Source organism: Phyllostomus hastatus, unplaced genomic scaffold, assembly GCF_019186645.2.
Source record: "Phyllostomus hastatus isolate PE091 unplaced genomic scaffold, TTU_PhHast_1.1 phas_contig_159, whole genome shotgun sequence".
Lineage (NCBI taxonomy): Eukaryota > Metazoa > Chordata > Mammalia > Chiroptera > Phyllostomidae > Phyllostomus > Phyllostomus hastatus.
In genome coordinates this window covers 29336697-29354678 of record NW_025333640.1, presented here as the reverse complement: position 1 = coordinate 29354678, position 17982 = coordinate 29336697, and the positions used below count along the sequence as shown (strand labels likewise).

At 50.1% G+C, this 17982-nt stretch overlaps 1 protein-coding gene across 1 annotated transcript in view; it reads right to left on the bottom strand.

The window, feature by feature from the left end:
- The window catches only part of RNF150 (ring finger protein 150), a 165515-nt gene extending 148100 nt beyond the window's left edge, over positions 1-17415 (bottom strand). The window contains exon 1 of the mRNA XM_045830975.1: positions 16298-17415. Within this exon, the coding sequence (XP_045686931.1) occupies positions 16298-16778 (481 nt within the window). The 5' untranslated portion in view covers positions 16779-17415. The remainder of the gene's footprint in view (positions 1-16297) is intronic.
- Between the last annotated feature and the right edge of the window lie 567 nt (positions 17416-17982).

Here is a 17982-nt window from a genome sequence, read left to right as displayed (position 1 = left end):
CTCCCTACATAATTACACTGAAAATTAATCCTAGGATTTATTTTTTATGGTTTTAATATATAATTTTATATAATGATCGCACTCTTCATTATTGCTGGTAAAAAGATGAAAGAAATATTACTTTCCAAAAAGCTGGCACCACAACAACTTTAAAAACGGAAAACACCTTTGACTGGGACAGGAGGGGAAGGAACTCAAGAGCAGAGCACCCACGGCTTCCAAAGCTTTGGGGAAGAGGCCGAAACCGCTTTGCCACGAAGCAGGAGAGAAATGCATTGTTTCAGAGCAGGCAGTTGCAGAAGAAGGAAGAGAGAGGGAGGAGAGAGGGGTCACGGGAACATCGGAGTCTGCAAGAGGCACGGACCACGAGCAACTTCTGCTTAGTGGTCACATTTTTGCACAGTGACCATGAGAAGTTTACTCCAGCCGTGGGTCTCACACTCACAGTGAAGGGGATGGGGCTCCCGAGGAGTCTGTTGAGGAACTCCAGGAGCAAGTGGAAGGGCTATGAAGAATGACTTTGACTCCTGAGGCAACGTCGATTTCAGGAGAGCAGATGGAGAACTCGGGGACCAGGGATGCCAGCCTGAACACGGGGCTGTACCAGGGCTGTGCACTTCGACATGCTGGCAGAGAGCCAGATGTGCCACTCACTCACATCGCCAAAGTTCAAAAAAAAAAAAGAAAGAAAGAAAGAAAAAGTCAAGAACATAAATATCTAAAATGCAACGGTGAACTATATAGTATGAGATGTGACCACTCAGATTTCCAGTAAAATCTTATATACCAAAACAAGATTGTGATTTTGTGTTGTGTTTCAGAGAGGGGAACTGAAACCTCATTAGGTTTGGGTCAATGTGGTGCAAAACAGAGCCATCAGTAAAGGTCTCACGATAACCATGAAAGTATAAGCTCCCTAGAAAGCTCAAACATATGAAGATTTCAGCTTTTATAGGCCATAGAAAGAAGATTCAATTGAATATAATGCAGAACATGAGGGACTAGGAATCCCCAACTGATATTTTAGGTTTTACTTTTTTACCCAAATACTACTTGCATAACTCTATGGTGTGTTAATTACGTTCTAGTCTTTATATACTTATGAACACATTTGAGTTCTTTCCAAATCTCTCCGAAGGAAAGCAGTAATTTCCATAAAATATTAAATATATAATTCTCTTTCGGAAGAACAGGGTGAGAGATTTCCATGGCCCTTTGGAGATGAAATTCTGGAATGGGTTCTGGCATTTTGTGCACTAATGGGAAGGAGTAACATTTTCTTCTGGCATGTCCAAAGTGACAATCACAAATACTGGGTACCTGCTATCAAGTAAGTAATGGCCCCAGAGATGGTCACAGCCTCACACTGCAAACTGGTCCCACGCAATGCAAACTCGACACAGGGACAGGATTTTCCCCCTCTCCCTTGCTGACACTTGGCAGCCTCCGCGATGTCTGACCCGGGAGTCCCAGGCATGTGTGCTGCAGAAACAGGTGTATTTATGAAAAGCATTCAAGTATGTCCACAGAGGGTGTATAAACAAAACCACAGTTTAGTCTTTTCAAACCGTTTCTCCACTTGTCACTGTAGCAACACTATCAACAAAGATCAATTAGGATTTCACTGCTTAGTTCACCCATCTAAGGAGAGCGGACAAAAGGCACAGAGCCTGAGAACCGAGGAGTAAAAACAAGAAAGCAAACATCAGGTGACTGTCCCCGGAGACCTTCCGCTCCCAAAGGCCAGGGACACTCCAGGCTGTCACCACCAACACTCTGCCATCCTGTCACCTTCCACCTTCCCCGACGGCACCCTGGAGCAGCTGGAGGGCTGCTGTTTTCATGCTGAAAGACAGGTAGATATTGTCCCATTCGCCACATGAGTTGGGAAATTCCTGCATAAGTGGTCGTGTTCACACATAAGAATAGCCCTGATCAGAGACCCCTCTCCGGTGGGCCTGCTCCTGGCCCCTCGGGCCTTCAACACGGTGACCGCGGGACAGACGCCCCTGCCCTGGCTTTCCGGCTGGTGATTCAACCGCAAGGGCCTTCTGCCTTCCGAATTTATATTGCCATGGTTGAAAACATGCACGTCACACGGCGGCATGAGCTGTGCACCATTTATGACACAGGGTCTTTGAGCAAAAGAAGTCACTGAACAGTAACAGTACAAACAAAAACTGTGCTAACGAGAGCGTGGTTCTGGTGTCACCCCGGGGTTTCCTCACGAGCAGCTACTGCAACACAGCCTGAGAGGCCAGGGTGGCCGTGACTTCCAGTCCGCAAGCTCCTCCTCCTTGTCCCCCCCCTCCTCTGTCACACGCTCACTCGCTTCCGTTTCTCAGACGCTTGGACAATCAGGGGACCGACCGTGGGATCAGCATCTCCCCGAGCTCCGTGGTCTGGAGCAGAGCACAGAGCCTTTCTCCTCCACCATGCAGCCCCCAACAGGTGGACTCACTCTGTTCTGGGGAATCTGGATCCTGTTTGCTGAGTCACAGGAGGTAAAACTGCCGGAGACCCGACTCCTATGTGGACACACGGCCCTCCGCCTCCGATAAAGACAATGGAGGCCGCATGGCAGTGACCCTCCCTCCCGGCTCTGGTTCAGGGAAGTCCAGCCTCGAAGCTGTAAAGACTCCTTCACTCAGACGCCCTTGAGCAGAAGCCCCTGCTTCCATCAGCTAACCTCTTGCCAGCGGAGGGACCCCGCCTGCCCCCCGACTCCTGGGCACGGGGGAGATTACCCAGGATCATAATGCTGGGCATTGTGGGCACTCGTTTTAGAACAGAATAAAAATCCGTGGTGAATCACTGGGAGGTGATGTAAGACCTTAGCCTTTAAACCCACTGTGGCCTCTCGCACACATACGTGGGCATGTAATAAACCTTCTGCAAAACAATAGCTACCCTTGGTATGTGCAATGAATTGTAATATTTTCTCTTGTTTCACTTGTAAGAGTGTTCTAGATTTATTTTTTGAACTGCAGTTACAAAACAACTAATGTAATAGGTTAATGAGACAGGTGGAAATGCAATTAAAGCGATCTGTTTACAGGAAGGCGTAGGGAAACCAGTGGGAAGTTTCAGATGTCAAGCTCTGACCCCTCGGGCACCGGGATGATTCCGTTTGCACAAAATTACAAACACAGAGGCCTCCGACATCCACTGAGTTTTTACTAAAAGACACATGTTAAGTCAGACCACAGGGGGGAAAGTAGGGTTTTACCTTTGTTCTGAATGAGCCCATGACATTTGACAAGGTTGCACTTCAGTAAGGAAACACTTAATAGAGAAAGTGTGTTCTGATCAGGACTTGTAAGGAGAAACAAGAGGTCCTGAGGCTCGGGCTTAAGAAGAAAAGGGTGAAGGTCAAGTTCTCCTGGGTTGCGCGCATAGCCTAGCGGGCTCAGCCTGAACCCGGTGGAGAGTGCTCGGTGGCTGCTGCTCACAGCACAAAGAGGACAGCGAGTCTTACGATTCAGAACAGAGGTCACCAGCAAAGAACCAAAAAAGTGCCCGTGCATCCTGATTTCATGGGTGCCTAGCAGGACCATGAGAGCCACCTTCCCAACTGCTTGCAACATCATCATCGCTGGGCAAAATTCCCCACGCAGAAACCTCTGTTCGTTCTCTGTTCTGAATCACCGCCAACGTGCCCGATGGCAGTGGGAGCTGCGTGGCGACTTGGCAGCGGAAGAGCTATGGAATGTTTGTATCCTTTAAGGGGGAAAGAGTTAATTATAGAAGATCGCCAGGCTCCAATGACTCCATGTTACCTTTCGGTTTCTTTATGCACTAAGAGCGGCATATTCAGGCTTGTGCACAATATTGCTTTGCTCTCTCTGGAGCCTTCAACAAATGATGTTCTCTCTAGCAACGACAGTAATAACTTGATGACTCCATCCAATGTCCCAAATCCAAACTGGTTGCAGACGTAAGAGGAACCCAAACTGTCAACCTCCTCTCACAAATGAAAAGTAAGGCTGAAATGCCAGCATTTGCCATGGTGTCAACAACGACCCTTCAGACACAGCACCGTCGTGGTGATCTCTCTGTCTCTCTCTCCGTCACACACACACACACACACACACACACACACACACACAGCTACCTCCATACATCAGCTGCAGTCTACAGACACTATTTATCTCCATCGTGATTTGGCACCCTAATATTAATATGACTGTGCTTTTCCCTCATTTGTATAATCCCAACCCTGTATGCCTATTGTTTCGAGGGTTAAGTTAAATTTAGAGAGTTTTCTGAATTCTACACAACCCAATCATTAACAAATTTCTTTCTGGAGATTTAAATGCCAGGATCAGCAATGGTAGTACCAAGTTCATACCCACGGATAAACAAGACTAGGCCCCTGGTAATGGTTTTGTGAAGGAAAGGATTTCTCCAGTTTGGCCTATGTGTCTAATATCATCATTTGCTCTTGTGAGAATTTAGAGAAAGCGCAAAGTACGAGCTAACACGTTAACTGAATGGGACTTTTGATATCACCTAGTTCAAGTACATCATTACTCGTCAAATCCAACAGCTTCGGTCTCTTGACCTCTTAGCAACATCTGGCGTTGTTACATGCCTCTTTACTGAAATTCCTCATTCATTGGTTTTCATCATTGTAGTTGTTTTGGCTTTCCTCTAACCAGAAAGTTGCCGTCTACTCCCAACCTCTAAAATGCACCCCCTGTACCCCCACCCCACCCTGGTGTCATTCTCACGTTCACCGCGCCCCGGTGTCATTGGCCCCATCCACTCTCACAGGCTCGGCTCTCTGGACTAGGGTAGCGGCTCCAGCATCTGTGTCTAGCCTCAGCAATCTCCCGTGCAACACGCGCGACACCGGATCCACTTCTGCCTTTCGAACCTCTTCGTTTCCTCGCATTCTGCTTTCGTCATCTCGGTCACCATTCACCCATACAGATGTGTCCATTTTAGTCCACCCTTAGGTTCAGACTCCAGTTGTTTAGAAACTTTTCCCGAACTCTCTAGACTATTATCAGCCTTATGATTAACATTCCCTAAAGGCAATGCCTCCTATATACACACTTCAGTGCAGCTAGCACAATTATTTTCTAAAGCAGAGCTCTGACAGTGTTTGCGGAAAAAACTTTGAACGATTTCCCATCGCCTGAAACACAATGCACCATTTCCTCAGCACCCTTCCCACCTCCATGGTGAGGCCGTATGGAGTCTCACCTCACCATACGACCCCCGGCCCTGGCACTTGGGCCCACCCAGCAGCCTTCCCTCAACAATCAAATAAAGGGTTTCCTCTGCTTAATGTGCTCTCACCTTCTACTTTCTGCACAACTCTGCTCATTTTAAAATGTTGCCACCTCTCTAGAGCCTTCCTCAAATCTCGAGGCCATTCAATCATTCCTGGGTGGTCTGGCAGTGTCCTGTCCACACGAACAATGTTACACGCCCACCGTGCCCTTCCGGTCCGCTGGGTGGCAACCAGTTGGGAAAAAAGCAGCATTTCTCTCTTCGTGTGGCTTGGGTTTAACACACCTGCGCATGCGTAAGTGCTGAGCTCACAACCGTTCGTTAAGAAAGTGTGTGAACACGGCGACAAGCACATTTGAATCAAGAGTGAGATGTGAATTCTGGGACTGTTTTTTGACGAGGACTCGAACTCTGTGAGCTTCAGCTCTGTCTGGAGGCTGGGGTACTCGTACCTTTTCCATATGTGAGCTGCTGTTACAAGAAAAAATGAAATCAAGTCGAGAAAAGTACTTGATTTCAAGTCGAAAAATGAAGTCAAAGAGAGACAAATATGTTAGGTATAATCCAAGACTATAGTTTTTTACTGTCTGTCTAGTCTTTCACCTAAACTATATCAGAGGTTGAAAGATGCTACAACCAATGTCCAAACAGAAGATGAACATAAATGTAATAAAAGTAGATACTCTCTCCACCTTAGTAGTCACTCTTCCTGAGATCAAAGGTGGCATCAGTTTAATGTGGTCCGTGCAGCACGACATGAAGTGCTAGTCAGCACGCAGAGGCACCGTGTTGCAGAGGACAACAGAGGCTTTGGTTAAAGCAGAGGCGAATCCCAGCTCCAGGTGTTCCTTTGCTTTCTTATGAGCAAGTGCTTTGATAGTGCTTATTAGATACGTGCTTGTATATATTAACCCATTCAACTCTCAGAAGAACCCCATGAAATAGATCCTGTTGTTGTTGTTGTTATTATTATTATTCCATCCTACACACAAGGACAGTGGGGCAGGGAGGCTGTTACTAGGCAGAGCTGGGACTGGGGCCTGCGAGGGCCGGGTCCAGCCTGGCTCCGACTGCTCAACGACGCAGCCCATCCAAGCAACCACGGGGCCAGCCAGCACAGCACCTGACTCACAGTGAATTCCCGACAAATGCGAGTTTCCTGTTGAACATGACAGTGCCCAGGTGACGAGGACACACACCAGGGGGCACGAGGTCTGCTCCATCATCTGAAGATAATCCCCCGCCATGTGGACTCCGTGAAAGGGGCGCTTTACCTGCATCATGGATTACCACCCTTTCCGTAGGAGTGGGCTTCCCCAGAAAGCCACGAAAGATCAGACCATCTTAACATCCATTCAAATGTCACACACACACACACACACACACACACATTTTCCTGTCGTTGAATCATTAAAACACCCTTAGCCTGGGCTGACGCAGAGGCAGACAGCCGCCCGCCAGCTCCACTCCTTCAGGCCCTCCGGCTGCCCTCGGACGAATTCCAGCACGCCGCTGCCGACCACATTTTCCATCACAGCCAGTGCGGTTCACCCTGTGCCGGCTTGTTCAGTGCTCCCTCCCCTCTGACAACGTGGGAAGCACTGTTCTCGCCACGAAGGTGCTGCTCTTCCCCCCTTAGCCCATCACCTGGGCAGCGATGGATGGCGAGAAACACTCTCCAAACAGAGCCCCCACCTCTGCGAAGCTCCTGGCTCACACCCGTTCAGGCCTGGAGCGTGCATTTGGTGACAGCTACTGGGGCAGGGCAGGCTTCTTCAGAGCTCTCCCAACTACGTTCGTTCTTGCACGCCCTGGTTGGCACTAGCATGCTTTCCATTGTTTTCTTGAAACACTTAATAAAGGATCATGGGACAGGAGGACCCAAGATTCATCCAGCGTGGCGGTTGTCAACCCCGGCTGGCATTAGCATCATCGGAAGGGCCCCTGCCCAAGCAGGACCAGTTACATCGGCCTCGCTGGGCATCTGTAACGTTTAACCCCCCCAACTCTAACGTGGAGCAAGGGTGGGGAGCCACAGATCTAAAGCAGGACCCGCCCCCCACGGAGACTCCTGTTGTCGCCTGCAAGAGCAGGAGGCCGGAGGGGGAAGTGACTTGCCAACTGTAGAGCCCATCTGCGGTGGAGCCACAACCGAAAGCCAGGTTTCCTAACTCCCTGTTCAGCGTGCATTCAACATCCACAGGCAGACGGGTGCAAGGGAAAGGCAGGGTCTCGCCCACTGTAATTCTGACGATTCTGTCACGGAGGCTTTTCCTCGGGTTCTCCACCTTCTGGGTCTTGCCCCGAGTGCCAGACTAGTCTACCCTGAGCACAGGGATGCAGAAAAGTTGTATTGGGAGTGCAGGGCACCATCGGCAGGACCCCATCCGTGCCGCCAGGTGTCCTTTCTCCTTCGAAGGAGGGCCATCCTGCTGAGTGAGCACGGAGCGGAAGACCTCACTCCGTCGGCTGTGCAAAAACCCTGCTCTCCAGCCATGCAGGAACAGCACTTAACTAACTAGGGCTGTAGTCAAGAACTGGACTTAAGAAGGTAATCACGCGTGGATATGCACCCGTTTTTAGGGACCCAAGGACGTGGGCGTAGCAGCCCTGTTTATGTGGAGGAGAAGCAGAAACCCCAGAGAGGGATCAAGGAAACATCAAGGAAATTTCAAAATATAACCTTAAACTTTAAAAAGTTACTAAAACATATAAGTAACATATTCCCAGCTTAGTAAAAGTAAACATATACCCACATAAAAATATTATAGTTATCGATGGTTATTAATTTCCTTTCTTTTTAAGTATTTCTATATTTTCAAAAAATTTCTATGAGGCATACTTCTTTTTAAAAAGATGCACATATATAGGCACATCTATCTATCGATCTATCTATGTATCTATTTCTACGCTGCAGGACAATAAACACGCACAGAACTGTATTTGGCTACAAGTTATGATACCTTGTATCCTTCTGCTTGTCACTTAATATGTCTTTTCCCCTTAGACCATGAACATGACCCAGGCACTCACTTCAAGCCACATTCAACAAGATGACTAAAGATTTTAATGGGAGACTCAAAATCTCCCTGTCAAAAATTAAGGAGAGAAGTTTTTGTGTCATAGAATATTTTTTCATGAAATGAGAGACTAACGCATTACGAGTCCACCCTTCCAGTCTCCAGATTATTTAACAGATCTATTTAACAATAAATATTTACTGAGCACATTCCACGCACCAGGGACTTTTCTAGACTTTGGGAAATTTACCGTGAACCACAACAACAAAAAAAATGTCTGAAAGTTCAGCTCCTGGCAGCGCTCACATTCTGGTGGGAGAAGATGTGGTAAGCACGTGGGCTATGAAGCAGGGGGAGGGGCAGAGTGTGCGGGGTGGGGCGTGGGGAAGGAAGGACCCTGCGGTCTCCTGGAGCAGCCGGGGGTGCCGTAGGAGTGAGGCCACCTTAGAGGAGGGGCCGGAGAGAGAGGCGGAGGCAGCCGGTCCTGTGGGTGTCTGCGGGGAAGAGCATCCCAAGCTTCTTGGTGAATGAAGGAGAAGCATCTTCCCCATTGTTCTCGGGATCACGTGAATTGCATGCCTGATGTGGGTGTGGTCGGTTCCTGGCTACAGAAGGGCCAGACGATGTCTTCGGGGGGAACCGATGGCCGCAGAAAGGGCAGGCGTAGGGGGGAAGAGGGCATTTGTGGGTGCGCAATGACAACCTCCGGGCTCGGGGCAACCTCCCATCCTTGCCTTCTCCACAGTGCTTATTAGGCGGACTCGGTGTATAACAAAACACCATCTGGGATGGAGAGATTCCAGGCTGAACTGGTTAAGAAACAAAACATTTCCCATATTTTACCTAATATATGTACTCATTACATATCTTTGCCTGGGAAGGACATGAGTAAGCCCCACATGTAATACAAAAATACATCTAATTTAAAAAAATCACTATTGTGAAATATATATTCATACACTGAATATGGAAAAACCTAACGATCCAATATGTAAGCTTCCATTTTAGGATAAATGATACTTCTTTCTACTGGAAAAAATTTCTAAGAACCACCACATTATAAAATAGAGAAGATACTTTTTTTAAAGATAATACTCATAGGAATAAATTTATAACCAATGCTTTTGAAGCTGTAAAAATTTAATTTTCCTCCTTTATATAGAAAAAAAGAACTAGATCTAACACTAATCGTTAATATTTTGACCTCAATCAATGAAGCACACTTAGTCCATCACATGTGGAACTGCCAAGTGACTAATCCCTGAAAGTTTAAAATTAAAAAAAAAAACTTTATTATACCTATAGACACAGTTTCCATTTAATACAACCACCATAATTGCAGGTTTAGTAGAAGTACAATCACACAGCACAAGGTTGCCTTATTTCTAAATGTCACCAATAAAACCCTCAAGAACTGTGATACCCTGCGTGGAATTTGAATTTCACTTTAATTCAAATTTAGCGTCTCTCCATTCACATGATCATACACACAGAATTCGAGCATCACTACCGTCAATAGTAAGTGAAGACCCTCCTTAGAATGTACACCAGATGAAGTCCCTTTTCTGGGGATAAACTGGAGACTTTCAGGAGCTAGCAAAACACCAAACTCTTCATATACTAAGTTTCATGCCCAGACATGTAACAACAATGGTTACACTTCTTCTTTTCAAAAGTTGAGACTGGTTTCCGAACAAGTTAACATTGCACCGGACGCATAACCATCGCTCCTGACCACCAGAAGAATGACCAGTCGAGTCTTGGACTCTCTCTGACCCTCTCCAGACTCCACGGTCATCTGGCTCCTTCCATCCTGGGAAGTCAGGGGATCCTTAGGAGTCAAGGCATCAGGAGGGGCAAGGATGGGATTCTTATGACAGATTAGAAGGCAGAGGATAGGATTCCTTTCAGATCCCCCAGGCGTGTATTTCTATGACCCGCAATGAGTACACACGGCACACGGTTTCTGGACGTGCCCAGGCCACGTTGTTACCCTGCCAGGAATGTCGTCTGACACGGATGCTGAGCCGTGGCTTTCAGTCACAGAGCCTGAGATCCCCGGCTGCTGGCTGCCCGCCCGCCAGGAGACAGACAGGTGAATGGGGGGCAGCTGAGTGCCAGATAAACAAACAAAAACAAAGCAGGCACTGAGGTCGTTTCGTTCTGGGAGACTCAGACCAAATATAAATGACAGCTTTCTGTATGCATCTTAACAGAGAAGTGAAGCAGAACCTGGGACTCCTAAGAAGTGTTTCTTAACGATCTAAATGGCAGAGAATTATGGGCTCTCGGGCTCAGGGAAGCTCTTCGGACGTGGCCCAGTGGAACCTCGTGCGTGAACCCTGCATTCAGCAAACACACGGCGCAGGTGAAAGCTCCACCTCCCAAGGAAACCTCCTCCGTTTCTAGACAGTGCTAGCCCATGACTGCTCCCCTGTGCCAGACCACGTCTGCTTTCTGTGCCCGCCGCTCACTAGCCCCAGGTGGACAGGGGCCTGCTAACCGCACACCCACGGTCGGAAAGGTCAGCCAGCGCCCGCTCCCGCTGCCGGCTGCCACCCAGGGACGTGGGCCCTGTCACCGGGGTTTCTTGTGGGCTGCCAGAAATGTGAATTCTAGGAAACATAGCCTAATTTTTGGAAAAGGAATAAATTGTGAAGTTCCAACAGCTCTTAGACAGTAACTAACCAGACCTCTCACGTTTGTAGGTGAGCAGACCGAGACCTGGAATAGAAAAGGGGCCCGGCCGACCCAAAGCCAGGTGGTTAATCAAAGGCAGGCCCACGTTCTCCCGTCACGGGAACGCTGCCTGCAAGTCAGCGCACGTGGCCCGGAGGCAGGGTCAAGGGCTCCGAAACGGGACCGGCCGAGCATTTTCCGCACCCACTACTGACTTAGCGCCGTCCACACCTGGCTCTGAGCGCCTCCCGTCAGGGGGGGAGGGTGAAAGGAGCAGCAGTGACCAAGCACAGACGGACAGAGGAGACAGCCTGCTGGGGTCTGCAAGTCCAGCTCCACCCCTTCCTACCTGCTCTGCCAATCACCTCCCCCGCCTGGGCCTCAGTGTCCTTGCCCGTGAAACAGGGATAAGAACAGGACGCAGCTGTGAGGGCAACGCGCAGGGGACATGCCTGTCACAGAATAAGCAGTGCATTACTACCCAAAGAGAGGGCTACGGCACACTGAAAAACAGAGTTAGTGCAAACATATTACTTAAAGGAAAATGTAAAACCAAATGGCAAATATTCCAAAAAAATGAGTCCTGCAAAAAAAAAAAAAACCTCATAGCAGCTCTAGCACATTTACAGGAGTTAGGCAAAGGCAGACTTGAGCAAGTAATGGCCCTAAATGCAGCACAAACCCAGGAATTAAACTGTTAGCACCCACCTACGCAGGAAAGAGTCTCAGTGAATACCCTATGTTTTCTCCTTGAACCTTGGAGAAAGTCCTAGAATCCATGGAACACACTCCATCCTGGATGCTTCTTCACCAAGGGCTAACCTTATTCCCTAGACAGTTGTGTGACCATCTCCTCCCTTTACCTCTAAATTACTGCTCGGCACCCCGTCTCTCCGAAGTTCTTCCTAGAAGGCTTCACATTTCACTCCCCCTTCCCTTTGAACTACGTACAAGCAATAGACAAAAAGAAGAAAAACAGAAAATGCACCATTTCTTCACAACTCACTTAAAACCACACCCACACACTTGTAGATCTACCATGTTGAGTATACAGGTTCTTGCCACAAAGAGACTTCAGTTTCAGCCAACAGAAAGCACAAAGGCAAAAGGTGAATCCTGAAATGCTCACCACCCACCCGGAGGAGCTGCAATGCCCTGTCTCAAACTGCAGAAGCCGGAGAGCCTGGCACAGCCGCTCCGGCCTCCACGGTGCAGGAGGGTGAACGGGGAGCTCTCTCCCCAGGCTGCCAGGGCCTCTGAGAGCCCTGTAGCTGGCTGCATGTTCCAGTCAGTGACTCCTGTGTGTCACCAGGTACAATGCTCCTAAGGGTTAATATTTATTGATGGCTACATCCCAGCTGCAGATGGAAGCACTGTACTAACTTATTTAATTCACAGAATGACCAAATGAAGTAGGTACTATTTTTCCCCCATTTCGCCAGTGAGGAAAGAGAAGCCCAGAGAGGTGGGGTAACTTGGTCAAAGGCCCACAGGGAGAAAGTAGTAGAGCCAGGGCACAAACTCAAGTAGTTGGCTCTGGAGGCCACACTCGTTAATTTAGGTCTCACGACCCTTACCTGCACCTGCAAGTTCACGTGCGGGACTCTCACTAGGCAGAGACTCTATTGCTCTGTAGCATTGTGCTCTGCTCTCCTGCCCCCTTCACAGGGCAAACCAGGCCAGCAATAGAGTCTCCCTAAAGCACTGAGCACACAGTTCCTCACATTCTTTTACAGGGAACATATAAAATCTCTAGTCCACGGGCTTTATTTTTTAATTGAAAGAGGTGGATCTCTTTTCTCTATTAATCTCTTTCTCTTCCCCAGGACAAACAGTGTATGAGCGGAAAGGACAAAGAAATGAGTAACAAAGGGAAAATGAAAAGCAGAGGAAGAATGAAGATGAAGTTAAAAGTACCTGTAGCCATCAGGGAATGGCAGCTTCAACTCACAATGGAGACACCACTTCCCCACCTTGGGGATGGTCAAAACCAGAAGGGCAAACAATGAGCATCAGTAAGGATGCAGAGAGACTGCAGTCCTCACACACTGCTGGTGGTGATGTGAAATGGTACAGCTGCTTTGGAAAACCATCTGGCAGTTCCCCAAAAGGTTACACCATACAGTTGCCACGTGGCCGAGAAATATCACTGCTGGGTATGCACCCACGGGAAAGGTCCACACAAAATGTGTACGTGGATGTTCCTAGAAGCCTTCTTATTAACAACCCAACACTGAAAAGAACCTAAATGCCCACTAATGGATGAATAAATGAAAGGTGATGTGTGTACATACACCGGTAAATTATTTGGCAAAGAGGAATGCAGTACTGAGTATTGGTAGACCTTGAAAATAGCGGAAGAAGGCAGTCACCAAAAACACACTGCCGTATTCCCCTCGTGCGAAATGCCCAGAACAGGCAAACCACGCACAGAGACAGAAAGCAACTGGTGAGTAACTGGGGCTGGGAGACGGGCGGGTCCTGACGAAGAACTGCTAATGGGCACGGGGTTTCCTTCTGGAGCTGCTGGTGAGGGTTGCACAACTGTCACTACTGTAAAAGCCATTAAACCGCGTGCTTTAAATGAGTGAATTGTATGGTATGGGAGCTGTATGCCAATAAAGCTGCCATATTTTAAGTAAGATTTATAAACTGGTTATAAAGTAAAAATACTAGTCTATCCCGGGAGAAGCTGTGTCTTTCTGAATGAGAAACCATAGTGGCAGAGGTGGCAGAGACCCAAATCATTTAAGCAGAAAAGAGAAAAAAAATCAGGAAGAAAGGCTATATATATGAAAAGGTGAAGGGGAAATATTATCCATTTAACAGAATTCCAAGAGAGTGGATGTTCTGGGGTCCTATCAGCCACCGAAATGCATAGGTGTTACGTGGTGGCCTGCAGAACTCTAAATTCAGACCTTCTCCTCACTTGACAGCTATCAGTTCCAGAAATAAAAGAGGAGAAATGAGATGTTTTTTTAATGCAAAGGATGATGCTAACTTTTTAGAGACTAAATTTGAAAGTTCACAAATGTATGGATTCTCCTGTATCCTCCACCCCATGTTCACGAAATAAGAATATTGGAAAGCATCTAACATGTATTTGCCAGACGCGTTCAGAAGCCCAACTCAAACTGAACCGGAAGTAAAGCCTTCTGGAGGTGAGTGTAAGGCACCGGCAGCCAGACCAGTGCGGGCCCTGCTGGCGATTCAGGCAGAAGAAGTTGAGAGTAAAGTGAAGGGTTTGCCAAGCTACTGGTGTCAGGGACCTACTTATGAGACTTTGGCGGAAATCAATGCAATCTCCGAGTAAAGTGAATACAGTCTCTCAGTGTGGCCGTATGTCACATGGGGCTATGGAAGTTCCATGGCTACCAGCGGATACAGCATCAACACATTTTTTTGAAATACAACAGTTAGTTGGTAGAGAATCTTCTTTACATTCTTTAGTCTTTAACTTTCAAACTATTGCTAGGCCCTTTACTCCCACGAGGCCTTCACCAAGCACCGCTTGTGCAGAAAATCAGCTTACTGCGTCCTTTGAAACCAGGCAAGCAGAGCACCGACCCGATGTGTCGGCAGTTCTGGAGGACGTTTTTAGACAGGGACAGATGATGCCTCTCAGTCTGTGCTCGAAGAAGCCAAGTTTAAGATTTCATGCATATGCACAAAGAAACATTCCTACAAAGAATCCTACAAAGTCAGCCAACAATCATCTCCGTGCTTAAAGGGAAACCGCCCCCCCCAAACTCCTTCATACCACTCTGCCAGTTGAAGCTGTGACATTAAATATGTTTACTTAAAGATGCTTCACCTGACTTTAAGTGCTCTTCCGAAGCCCTCCAAACCCTTGATATCCTAGTGTAAGTAGTGCTCCTATGTCTCAAGGTCAGAATACAACCTTTCCCCTTACAAACTGTGGAGCTCGAGAGAGTACAGCGTACTTTCTCATATGCACCCCTGTAACTTTTCTAAGCTTACTGCCATTAATCACCACACTGCAGTTTTTGGGCCTGTGTGTTAGAAGCACTGGACTGTCCCCGCCCCACCTGTTTGTATTCAGGTCAACAAGGCCCTCTTCCAACACAGCTGGTGACGATTACCAGAGGCAGACGAATTGCATATTTCACTGACAGACGATAGGAGCTCTTGGGATGAAACCTTGTCCCCAAAGAATGCACCCCCGCCCTACCTATGTAGCCAAAGCTTGGTATTCCATTTCCAAAACGTTATTAAAATCTGGCTTTTAATAAAGGAAAGTAGTGTTGTGGCTTAGGTGACTCCAGTCAGAAAATGCACCTGTCATTTCTATTCCCGTTTTCCTCCTCCGGGTGTCACAGCCTCCACCCAGGAACCCCTCTGGGGAGGAAGGGCGCACGTGCCAGGCACGCAGGAAAGGAGCAAGCGCAGCCCTGGACTCCAGGCGCCCGCCGCTGAGTCCAGCAGCTCCTCTGACAAGCCTGGAGAGGACCTTTCTCGCGCGTCCCAGCACGGAAGCTTTGCTCTGTGGGTCACGGGGTAAACCGCCCGTAGTAACCTATTCCTAGTCCTGGCACCCTGGGACCATTGAGAAAAGCTTAGTTTCTCTAGCCTGAAATTCTCTTATTCGCACAGAGCATATTTAACCTCCCGATCAAGCAAAGGGCAATGTAATCCCGCAAAAGCAGACATAACTTCATGGCCACCACCGCGCTCTTCTTGGCTTGGTGAGGATTGTTATTATTTACTATCCTGCCTGCCTGCCGGTCGGCTTCTCCGGGTGACAGTTTGGCAGCGCACAGGACTTTCAGTATTATTCATGATGTGCGTCAAAGCGGCGGGAGGGGGTGGCGGGGCGGAGGATTCCATCTCCCATGAAGAACTGAAACCTGACTTAAGAAGCAAGTTCTCTGAGCTGAGCTGCTAGCGCCAGTAACCCTACCCACCTCCTGATACACGAACGCCTGCGCCAGGGGAACACCCGATGCGCACAGCCAGGTCAGAGCGGAGTTATCAGATCTCTACCTGTTCCAAACAGGTTCGGGGCTCGCCACTCGCCGAGAAAGAGGCCTGAGTTCTGCCCCGCAACCGCACCTTTCAGGTCCTCCTGGGAGAAGTTAGGCCACCTCGGCGAACCCTAGTCCGAGGGGCACTCGTCTAAACCGAACACACTCACTGTTCCCCCAACACAGTCAGCCCGTTCTTCTTTGTAAACCCACAACGTGACGTGCAGCAAAACTTAGTAGGTCCGGGGAAGAGGGACGCGTCTTTCGCAAAGCACAGACTTCCCAGAAAGGAGCTAGGAGGCAGGCGCTGGATCCTCTCCGCGCCTCCATCCCCCCGGGCTCCCCTCCCCCGCGTCCGCCGGGGCCGCTCACCTGCGTGGGGCATGGTGATGGTCTCGTTGTTGTTGGAGCCCACGTTGAAGATGACCACGGCGGAGGCGTTCTGCAGGAACGCGTTCCGGATCTTATCCCTGTACGTGCAGTTGCCCTTGGGGATGAGGGCTATCCAGTTCTTGCCGTGGGCCGGGGAGGCGAACTTGGTGTTGGGGTCGCAGGCCAGGCGGTCCTGGGCCGAGCTGGCCATGACCACCTCCCCGCGGGCGTCCTGCTTGGGCGAATGCTCCCCGTAGCGCCCGCACTCGGTCTTCTCGGTGTGCAGCTCCGTGCCGCCGCCGCCGCCCGTCGCCCCCGGGTCCGGCGCGGGCTCGGCGTAGGTGATGTTCACGAAGGCGGTGTACCATTCCTCCTTCTCGGCCACGGTGAAGTCCAGGCAGAGCAGATGCACGAAACAAAAGGAAAGCAGCCATGTTGAGAGAGCCAGACTGCGGCACGCTTGGATGAGAGACATTGCCATCTTTCTCCGCCGGGGCCCCCTCCCCGTCCCCCGCGCCGTCCTCCCCCGCCTGGGCCAACTCCGGCCCGGCCTGCTCTCCCGCTCCTGCCCCTGCTCACTCCCGGGCCCGGGGGACCGCGGCCGGGACGCGCAGCCGCCGCGGGGACCGGATTCCGAGCGGGCGAGTGGCGCCGGCCCCTTCCCCTTTCAGCCGAAGCGCGGCGGTTGCATGTCGCTCCCCGGGCGCCGGAGGGGGGCAGGCGAAGGGGGCGCTCGGGGCTTGCGGAGGAGTCCAGCTGCCGAGCGTCCTGCTCCTTCGCCCGGCTTCTCCTTCTCTCATAGGGGTGGCAGGGGGCCCGGGAGCGAGCGGGGTGGCGGCTCTGCGCCCTTCAGCCCCGGCGGGGGCGGACGCGGCTGCCGGAGGCACGGGGTGCTGCCGGAGCGTCCCGGCCGCCGCTCCTGCTGCGCGCCGGGTCCCTGGCGCCGGGTCCCTGGCGCCGCGGCCGCTCGCCGCTCGCTTCTCCCGTGGCCACGCCGCACGCACTTGCGGCGGGCGGGCGAGGTCGGCTCCGGGGAAGTGGGCGCGAGCGGTCAGAGGTGAGTACGCGGTCTCTGTGTCTGTATATGGTTGTGTGTGCGCGTGTGTTTGTCTGTGTGTGTAATGTGTGCGTGCAAGGAGGAGCTTAGTGTGATGTCAAAGATTCGGGGTTTCGCTGGCCACGCTCCCTGGGTCTCTCGTTGTGGACAGCAGCGACCCCTGCTGGGTCTCCAGTTCAGGCCAATCTGCGATTTGGATTAGGTGGAGGCAAAAGGGGAAGCAACCCCTTGACCTGTGCGCGCAGGAACAACTTCCTGCATCTTAAATACAGCGAAGTGTGTGCGCTTGCTGTGAACGACCTTCCGGTTCGCAGGTGCAACCGCCGTGACCTCCCTAATCACCCGTCCGAGGCCACAGGGTGAGGCCCGTTGGTAGAGAGGTCCTTCTCACGCCACGCCTGGAATGTCAGTGACCATCAAATTTAAATGTGCATCAGCATCACCTAGAGATTGTTAAAACTCAGGCTGAGGGGTCCTGCCCCAGAATTTCTGACTTAGCACATCTAGGGTTGGGCTTCAGAACAGTATATGCCTTTCTGCCCAGTTCCCCGGTGATGCTGAGTGCTCCTGGTCTGGGGACCAGGCTGTCCAGGTGAGCTCAGGAGTGGGCTTCTGCCCTCCCACCTGG